The sequence below is a fragment of the Buceros rhinoceros genome, unplaced genomic scaffold (genome assembly GCF_000710305.1).
Source record: "Buceros rhinoceros silvestris isolate BGI_N320 unplaced genomic scaffold, ASM71030v1 scaffold15683, whole genome shotgun sequence".
In the NCBI taxonomy this organism is placed as follows: domain Eukaryota; kingdom Metazoa; phylum Chordata; class Aves; order Bucerotiformes; family Bucerotidae; genus Buceros; species Buceros rhinoceros.
Window position 1 is genome coordinate 2333 of NW_010403141.1, and position 10218 is coordinate 12550.

The 10218-nt window shown below is 38.2% G+C and overlaps 1 protein-coding gene across 2 annotated transcripts; it reads left to right on the forward strand.

The window, feature by feature from the left end:
* Positions 1-1089: 1089 nt before the first annotated feature.
* NMRK1 (nicotinamide riboside kinase 1) lies at positions 1090-6624 on the forward strand. Of its 2 annotated transcripts, none has more exons than XM_010132898.1 (8): positions 1090-1118; positions 1524-1614; positions 2246-2294; positions 3697-3865; positions 3944-4015; positions 5134-5240; positions 6126-6215; positions 6602-6624. In XM_010132898.1, the coding sequence occupies exons 1-8, from the start codon at positions 1090-1092 to the stop codon at positions 6622-6624; spliced, it is 630 nt and encodes a 209-aa protein (XP_010131200.1). The 2 variants fall into 2 exon arrangements, with proteins under 2 accessions (XP_010131200.1, XP_010131201.1); XM_010132899.1 differs by having other exon boundaries at positions 6597-6616.
* Positions 6625-10218: the final 3594 nt, after the last annotated feature.

The following is a 10218-nucleotide window of genomic DNA, read 5'->3' on the forward strand; positions in this document are numbered from 1 at the left end:
ATCAGTCTCTCAGAGTTTCCTCCCAAATTATTAAAATCCTGGCTAACATAAAATGCATTGAAATCTGTAATGTGGCATGTATATTGCAGGTTTTTTTGATAGCATTAGAACAAGCAGGTGAGGCTCTGACAGAATGTCCTGATTTGAGTTAGAACAGAACTAATTCTGTTCTGTGATTTTAATTTTCAGCTCAGTCTCTTCTAAGTGTCTGCGGTTAACGGCATATTTTTGCAGACAGTGTCTGCTTCCAGAAGTGATAATGCTTGATGTTCACAGTCACTGCCAGGGACTGGTGTGCAGAAAGCCTCTTGCTTATACTTTCTTCTGTGTAGACCAAAGTCACTGCTAAATCCTATGTACCCATTTCTTTTTCCCCGTTTTGAGTTAGAAAACTAGTAAAATGGGAAACACAGAACATATAGTAAAAAGAAAAAAACGTGGGGTGCAGTAAGTTAGAGGCCACACCTGTGGGTAGGAGCAGACAGGACAGGTGACCCTACACTGACCAACAAGGTATTCCATCCCATACATGTCATATTTAGAATAAAGCTGAGCGATCACAAAGGTCAAGCCCTCTTCAATGGCCAGCGTCCGAGGAGGACTGACTCTGTCTGTTCTTCTGCCTTTGATCCCAATCCGTGCATTCCTGAGTCCAGTTCCAGAATCCAGCTCCTGAATCTGGTTCCCATCTGCTTCTGAGACCAGTCTGGGCCTTCCCCAGTGTCTGCCCACAGCATCAGTGGTGACGGTGATGTGCTTACTATCAGAGGAGTTGGGTTCGGTATTGGTATTTTAGGTATTTGATTTTATTATTACTATTAAAGTCTGTCTCCCTTATTCCTTTTCTAATCCTCACTGGGAAGGCAGAGGGAGTTAATAGAGACCATTATTTGTCTAGTGGCGGGCTCAACCCTAAGCCTTGACAGAGTAGCTTTACAAGGAGGGGGGAGAGAAAAAAAGAACAAAAGGACAGAAAATAAGTCTTAAACTGGTATTTCTTAATACAATAGCCATTTTCCTTCTTGCTGAATTAAGAGTTTTTACTGGCTCTGTTTTTGACAGTGAAGAGGAAAAACTGAGGAGAAAACAATGAAAGTATTCGTTATTGGCCTTGGAGGGTAAGTATTAGCAAATTAAATTTCCTTTACAGCTCAAGACGAGTCTTCCTTTCAGAATGATGTCATGTCATTTCTATTTCTGAATGTTTTTTTTAAATAGATTACAAATACAAGATATAATTGTCTCATTTTATGGCATCTAACTCTTAAGAAATTGATCTGTGTCTGTTAGAGATCTCAGGTACCACATCTCTCTAACCTCTTTCTTGGCACTATTAGATTTACTGTCTGAAAGCTGCTGGAACCTGTCAGAAAATTTCTAGATGTAGATAGTATCCACTGTAAATAAACTCTGGGAGGGTTTCTGTGTTTCTAACTGGATAGAAATGTGTGTGTAAGCTTGTACAGATGTCTACAAGATAAATTTTTGTCTTGATGCAATTTTTACTATGTTTTCTAACTCAGTGTAACAAACGGGGGGAAGACCACGCTGGCAGAAAAGCTTAAGAAAATGCTTCCCAACTGCGATACAATCTCTCAGGATGACTTTTTTAAGGTAACAGTATTCATGGAAAGACCTGGTCAGTAAAAGTAGTCTCAAGTAGATGTTACTATCGTTTATTCTCTTTTCAGTTCTATTGATAAACTTTTAAAATTGCTGCTTAAAATAACGTTATCTCCATGAGAAAGAGAGATAAAATGAGCACTGGGGTAACTGACCTTCCAGTGGACAGCACTACTGAGTATGCTTGAAAAAAAGAAGTCTTTGATACTGTTTAAAAATAAGGAATGGGTGTTCTTGGATGCATTTTTCAAGATACTTTGCACTAATGACGTTAATGACACTGTGTTAACCCTGCACACACAGAGCAATAAGAAGATCTCTGTCTCCCAAATCAAAACAGAAAAACAACTTTTGCATTGATGTTGTTTAAGTAGGATAAAGGAGCTTTTATTTATGAAGCAAAGCTCTAATGAACTTAAGAGGAATGATTTGGAGAATTTGTTCTAGATTAAATAAAGGGTTTGTATTTTAACTGTTTCATACTGCAGTTTAATTTAGAAGATAAATTTAATCAATTAGTATACAAAATGGTATAACCCTTACATTTGTAACTGAAGAGTATATATCTGTGACAGTAGTCATAAAAGCAGCCTTGAAAATATTAATTTCTTTTTCCCTTCAGCCAGAGTCTGAAGTAGAAACAGATGAACGTGGATTTAAGCTGTATGATGGTCAGTAATTCTGATGCATTGCTTCTGAACATTGTACTGAAATTCTGTACTTCTTCCCCTCCAACCCCTGTCCTTCTTCCCTGTAAAAGGAAGTAAACAAACTGTTTCAGAGCAACCCTTTTCTCAGTTTCTTCCAGCCTACTGCACTAAATAAGACAATTTGCTGAACCAGTAAATAGCTCAAGCTAGTGCTGAGCTTTCCTTTACTCTTTTTAATCTTTTCCTCTAGTTTTGCATCTGGTTGCATCTGGTGCAGTGGCAAATGATTCTGTTCTGCTGAAAGTCTTGGCTTGCAGCACTGGCATAGGCTTAATCTGATCACTTTTGATGTACTAACAGATTTTTTTTTTTCCTACTTTGGTAATGAACTCATGGGATATCACCACTGAGTCTGAATCACATTCCAAATCAGTCAAAACTTGGGTCTGGTCCTGACACCTTTGTTTCATGTCAGATCTCACATAGAGACAAAATGTTTTGAAGTTCATGGTTAATGCTGGCTCAATGTGACAATTTAATCTTATTATCTTCTAGATACAGATCCACTTTAGGCCTGCGCTTTGGTCCAGGTCATATCCAATTGTGAACAGTTGCTTATTAGCTAATATCTGTTGATACTTGGTGATCACAAAATGTATTAATAAGAACACTGTCAAGCACCTTAAATTGTATCTGAAAACTGACATCAGCTATGCAGTCTTTGGCTCAACTTCTAGACTTCATGAAACTGGAATGTGAAACTGGAGGGATAAGTTGGGAATTCTGGTTCAAATACCTGGGTTTAATGCTGTTCCTAATAGCTCTAAAATGTGTTTGCTCTTATGTTATCCAAACACTTCCTTCTCTTGACTTTTCAGTATTTAAAATGTTCTTAAGTATCTACAGACAAAAAAAGGTGCTACATTGTGCTGTTTGGCTTTGTATGCCATCCTCCTTTCAATCCATCCATTCCCACCCTCCAAATACCTGAACCCAGTAAAAACCCAAAGCAAAAAATGTTGAGCACCTGCTTCCTTCAGCTGTGTCAGTGACAGTTGACAGAAGGGTGAAGGCCCTGAGGTAAGTAAGTTTTTACAAGTTTTGTGGAATAGTAAAACAGTCCCTGCAGCTTCTATCATCAAGAGAAAGGCTGTGAAGTGCGTTCACACTTTGTTGACAGAGTTCAGAGACCACTCCTACCAGAAATACCCCAGTCCTGGGGAAAGCTTCACTTTCAGGGTCTCATCTGTCGCGAGCATGTGTGAGAGAATTTTTGGGGCAATCTTGTTCCTTCTCATTTAGACTGGTATGTAAATTATTTTATTCTTATTGATTAACCTAGAGATACTTAAGGGCTGGTTTTCGGGTTTTTAATTCTCTGTTTTTAAACGGTGCCTAACTTTCTGACTTTGTTTTCATCTAGTACTTGATGCCCTCTATATGGATGAAATGGTGAAAAGTATTTGCAATTGGATTAAAAACCCCACAATGTCAGGTGTTGTGACAAAACCACAGAATACACGTGACAATCTGAAAAATACCGAAGAAGTTTATATTTTGATTGTTGAAGGCTTTCTGCTGTACAATTATGAGTAAGCAGTAATATCTAACCTGGTATATTAAAAGCTGGCCTAAAAAGGAAGAAGGAACTAAATATGTTATTATCTTAGGCCACTTAATGAACTATGGAATAGAAGATATTTTTTGACCCTTCCTTATGAAGAGTGCAAAAGGAGAAGGAGGTAAGATTATTCAGTTATTGCTGGCAGAGGGTCATTGTACCCCCTAACCTGGAGTAATTCTTTTATATCAGCTTTTGTTTGGTGCTTGCCATATGTAAGCTCTTTAAGATCATCTGTCTTCTGTGATTCCCAGGGAAAGTTGTGTGGCTATATAACCAACATTAACAAAAGCATGTGGAGATGGGGTGGGGGTTTGTTTGGGTTGTTTTGGGTTTGGGTTTTTCTTGCATTTTAGAGCACAAGGATATTAAAGTCTTAAATGTTTTACAAACACTTGTAAAATTTGTTGAGAATTTGTTGTCCAGATAAATTATTTAGATTACTGACTGCATATTGGAGCTAAACCATGTTTATGAAGAGAAACAGTTAAAAAAATACTAAGCAGTCTTACCCTTGATTGAACACAGCTACATGATTATTGTTGAAGTACAGTGTTTATGTGTGGGTTTAGTGTACTCTTTATTTAGACTGCGCATGAGTTGTAGGGTGTATCGAATTGAGATTATTGAGCCAGTGTCTGACTTGCTTTCATATTTGGAGCAATACTGTGTGCTTGGAGCAATATCTGTGCACAAAGTCAGAATCTGCTGGCTGAGTGAAGAAATTCTCCATTCAACTGGCTTTGGTTGATTCCACTCTCTTGGTTGCTCCCTAGATTTGCCTTTGAAAGGACTTTAGTGTCCAGGCTGTAAGTGACTAGAAAAAAACACTAGTCAGCTGACTAGTGTCAAAAACACTTAAAAGTTGAGAAATCTGAATACACAGTAAAAAAGAGAGAAAAACTAATTTATTTTGGTAACACTTCTGATACAGCTGAATTTATGTTATACCTTTTTCAATTAAAAAAACGCACAAACCAAACTTTTAGCTTATCTTAAATGTAATTTGATTAGCAGAAAAAGGTGAGTTAGCAAGATTTCATATCACAGATTATAGTAATATTAGTTGTACTAAATAATAAATTTTTTTATTATTATATTTAAGGAGCCTCCTTTGCTCCAACAGCTATGTGGCCTGTTAGTCTTTTTTTTTCATTTTGTATAGATGCTCTTAATAACCAGCTGACACTAGGGGAAAATGTAAAACTTGTATGGGAAAGCAAATACATTTTTGTGTAGCACCAGAATCTATCAGCCAGCAGATACACCCGGGTACTTCGATGGACACGTGTGGCCTATGTATCTGAAATATAAAAAAGAACTGGAAGAGAATGGAAGTAATGTTGGTATGATATCCTTAATTTTAAACTTACAATGTTTAATTGTGGCACTTGTGCAGTTTTTGTTGGGTTGTGGGATTTTTTTGAAAGGGACAAACTTACCTTCAAATGTTTTTGTGGACTCAGACAATAGGTTTGGATCTTTTGTTGATTTATTTTTCAAGTCTATAGGTTTTTTGCCTTTGGTTTTTAATAATGAAAATTATGAAGCTAAAAGCACAGAAATGTTCTGATCACTAATTAAGTCCATTTAACAAGCTAGTTTGTGTAAGTGTGTATACATGCATATGGCTAAAAAAGAAGGTTCTGAGATGATAGCTGATGCACGGACAGAATTCTTCAGAACAGAACTGAAATTCTGGTTGGAATCCTGCATAAGCTGAAGATAGCTCCTAGGTGCTGATGCTCACACTTGCATAGATCCTGGACTGCCTACTCCCGGAGTGGAGGCCAGAGGAAAGAGAAGTCAGGTGGCTGCTTCTTGCTGTGCAGTGAGAATGGGAATGGCAGTGCTCTTCCTTCACTTGCTTAAGCCCTGAAGCTGAGAAGGAACCAGAGGTCTTCCACTGTATAGGAGTCCTTCTGCTGAATTATGCCTTTGCTTTACTGTCTGAACATAATTACCACTACACTTATGGAGAATTCTATACCAAATTGTAATTCTATACTAAATTCTATACTAAATTGTAAATTAATTCTTAATTAGAATACTTTTTCATGATGTTGTTTTTTTAACATGCAAAATTAATTTGGGAAAGAAGAGAAGGAGGTTACTGCTCTTGGATTTTATTTTTTCATGTCTTCTGATGGCATTCCATAGGGAAACTTTGTCAATTGCTGTAACAGATAACTGGCATAGAACTGATGAAAACTTTCTTTCATCTTTCTTAGTTTATTTGGATGGAACAAAATCCCATGAGGAGCTTTTATCCTGTGTGTATAGTGATATAATACAGGAATTAAAAAACCTGATGGAAGGAAGTAAGTACTGTTACTGGAAATGGAATCTGCTTATACCGTTCCTATTTAACAAGAAGATAATCCTTCTATATGAAAATATTGCAAGGATTATATACTTTCTTATATATATATCCTTATGATTTACAGTCCTTAGACTTGTTCATCCATTACGCCAATCATCATAAGCTATAACTCTGAGTTCCTTGAAATTGGGTGTTCTGAAATAATAGGTGAATCCACTGTTACTATAAATAAAATAATGATAAGAAAGAGGAAACAGAAGGAATATGGGACAAAACATCAGTGAAAGGAGTCATGTTGGTGGTATTAGTTTCTAAAGTGATGTCATTTGCAGAGAAATGTCGCTACAGGTTAAATACATACTTTTCATTTTTATTTTAGATCAGCAGGTCACAGCATGATAATGTAGAAAGCCTGGGTTCCATTTGATACAAATTGAAAATCCCAAGACTGTCATACTTGGCAAGCCAACCAACCGAGCAGATGTTATGTGTACATCCATACTAGTTCATGCAATACAAGTGGATTTCTAGTAACTATTAACTCTAAGCCTTAGGTATTGTTGAGTAGTATCAACAGTACATTTTGAACCAGAATTCGTTTAATCAGTTGTGCTTTGGTTGATCTTTAAATCTGATTGAATGAGTAAGTTTTAAAGAACATAAACATTTCTGTGTACAAAACTAAACCATGAAGATCCAGTTCTGTTGGATTAATAAGCATATTTGAACATGGATGAATGCAATTTGAAATATTCGTGTAGGAATGACAATGATTACCTCTGATATTTTTATGACCTTCTAATTGCTGTTAAACATGGTTAGAGGAACTAACTATATGCTTTGGCAATAGCAAGTTTAAGATTGTATAAGCTATACACTATTTGTTCAGTATCTGAAGCTGTTATTGAATACATTATAACTTAGACTTGCTAAATATCTCTGTGGTGTTAAGTAATTTTTATATTGTGTATTGGTTGGAGCAATTGGGAATAGATATTAAAAATGGAAGTTTAATAAATCAGGTTGTTGGAAAAAGATGGGAAAATAAGATGTTGGAGAGAATAGAATGCAGATGCATTGCTAACTGATTAAGTACATGATTTAAGTATATGCATTGTGCAGAGATCAAGGATTGGGATGGCACAGAGGACTAGAGAATAAATTCTTGCTTCAGGGAGAAGGAAGGAAGACACAATTCTTATTAATATTCATAGCTCAGGTTGAAATTACAGGAATGAAAGTGTTCGGAAAGCAAGTATCCTAGACATATGTTAAAGCTTTGTTACAGGATTTGTCTACATGTATTTAGATAAACTAGGAGACTGGGAAGCTGAATCCTATTTGGTTGTTGAGTAAGTAATGTATTAAGTCTTACACTTTCTGTACAATATCTTACATTTTTATTAGCCAGAATAAAAATAAAGCTATGGCCATGAAAAGCAAAGAATGGACTGTATTACTTACTATGTGGCAGCTGAACTGATCTTGTTGATTGACATGTAATGCTTTATCATCAACAGTATTGATTCTTTTCTTCTCATAAACAGGATTAGGTCTCAGACTAGAGCTGTGTAAAGCTGTGTTTAAGATAAAGTGCTTACAAATAGTATTATGTGTTATTTTGCAGTAAAAATACTTAAGCTTGCATTTGCTCAAATGCAGTGATGGACTGTCTGACTTTAAAATTGTATTTTTGTTGTTATTTCCCATTGCAAAGGGTGCAGCTGTGAGAGATTAGCTAGTATCTGGGTGGTTGTGGTGCGTTGACCTTGGCTGGCCAGCAGGTGCCCACAAAGCTGCTCTGTCACTTCCGTACTTCAACTGTATAGGGGGTGGGAAATACGACCAAAGGCTCATGGGTGAAGATAAGGACAGGGAGATCACTGAGCACTTACAGTCACAGGCAAAAAAGGCTTGGCTTGAGAAAATTAAATTAAATTTATTGCCAATCAAATCAGAGTAGATAATGAGAAGTAAGAACAAATATCCATACACCTCTCCCCTACCCCTCCCTTCTTTCCAGGCTCAGCTTCAGTCCTATTTTCTCTACCTCCCTCCCCCAAGCAGTGCAGGATGTTGGGGAATGGGTGTTGTGGTTTGCTCATCACTAGTTGTCTCTGTGCTAAAGCAATCAAGGAAATGGAGCAGCTGCTTTGTGAGGAGAGACTAAAAATGCTATGACTCTTCACTCTGGAGAGCGAAAGACTGAGGGGAAAGAAGGTCGAGGTTTACAAAATCCTGAAAGCTGCAAGTCAAGTGGCTGCAGAAATAGTATTCACCAAATTGTACAAATACTGACTTAGGGGACACTCCTCCTCCACTTGAAACAGGTTGACCAGTTATATTAAGGTGAGATTTCACACAGCAGACAGTGAGCTTCTGACATTTAGTGCCATAGGAAGCAGACAGTACCAGCAAGTTGACAAGGGATTGGGAAGATTCATTGACACCACACCCATAAGAAGTAGTAAAAGAAGCAAGCAGGGCTATACTGTGAATGTAGAAACTGGCCAGCCTCATGTGTGGTACCTAGATTGCATGTTCTCTTGCCAGTTGCTACAGCAACTCACCTTAAAGCTTAGAGCACTCCCCTGCAATGTTAGTATGTTGGAAGAATGCTTTTGCTTTGAAGGTGGTACAGCCACTAACAAGAAAAATCTGTTTTGCCCTGGCAGATGCCTGTTGACTCCCAGAGCTGTGTTAGCTGTAGAGTGGTTGGGGAGACATGCAGGACAACAGAATGTGGGTTTTTTGTGAAGAAAGGGTGGGGATTTTTTGGAGGTGGTATCACCTTATGCTGACGGCAACTTCAGGCTGTCACAGCTGAAAGCAAGCTTTCAGCTTGCTAGTGCAAGATTTCACTTGCAAGTGCCTTGTGTAAGTTTAGGAACACAGTGGCAATAGAAGTGGTATTGTTCTGTACAAGGCTAATGGCTTATATATAAGAAGCACAAAAATGCACGTACAGGGTTTGACATCAAAAAGGTGATTTCTTCATTATTTCAAAATAACAGAAAGTACATGGCAATGTAATAGTTACAAGCACTGATGTAATAGGAACAACCTTTTTATCTTACAAACTTTTTATTGCTCCCACTTCAAGCTTCAAAGTCTAAAAGCTGAATTTCTAACTGTAGACACTGTATCATTGACTCAGATGTTGTTTTTGTCACATGCATGGTGTTCTGTACTTGACAAAACCAGTTGGGAACAATGACTTTTATCCATCCAGCTGGGAATGGCATCTGTGCTTTCTCTCTGGCACTGCCACTGGGCACCTTTCTAGTCAAGGTATCTGGCAAGAAAGCAAGAGCAGTGTGAGATTGAGGAAAAGTGGAAAACATTAAGACTAAAGTCAGAGTGTTCAACGTCCAGGTTTGAGTCCGAACAGGACTACTTCTGTTCAGTGATTTCACTTTCCAGCTCAGTCTCTTCCAAGTGACTGCACTCTCTGAAGTTAAAGGCGTATTAGTAGGCTGATGCTCCTGTTTCCACAGAGACAAGGTTAGCATGCCAAGAAACTTCAGAACCTTCTGTTCCCATTAAGTTAACTTGGTTTGCTAGAAGAGTACCATTTCCTGCATGTCTTCAGACAGAAGTGAGGTAGGACAGTGTGCTATTCAGGTTCTCAAACTGAGGAGGCGATGGGCCCTTACAAAGGAGGTGCTCTGGCATGAGCTGCCTCTTCTCAAAGCAAATTGGAAAGGCAAGTCCTGACTTTGCTGCGGGACACGGGGAGGGTGTGCACCAGGTCAAACAGGTCTCATCAGGTAGAGGAGGATGTGCTCAACTGTTCAGATGGAAGCGTTTATTGCGGGAGAAAACTAGTGACTCATGCATTGCTAGACACTGCTTAACTTCCTTTCTTGCCCCACAGCTGGTCCTTGTGCTTGTTTTCAGGAAGCATAATCTGATTTAGTGTGGCACAGAGGTACTTGCAGAGCTCCCTTCTGGCTCCTGCCTCTTGTCAACACAGCTGCCTCACTGCGACAGGGCCGGGT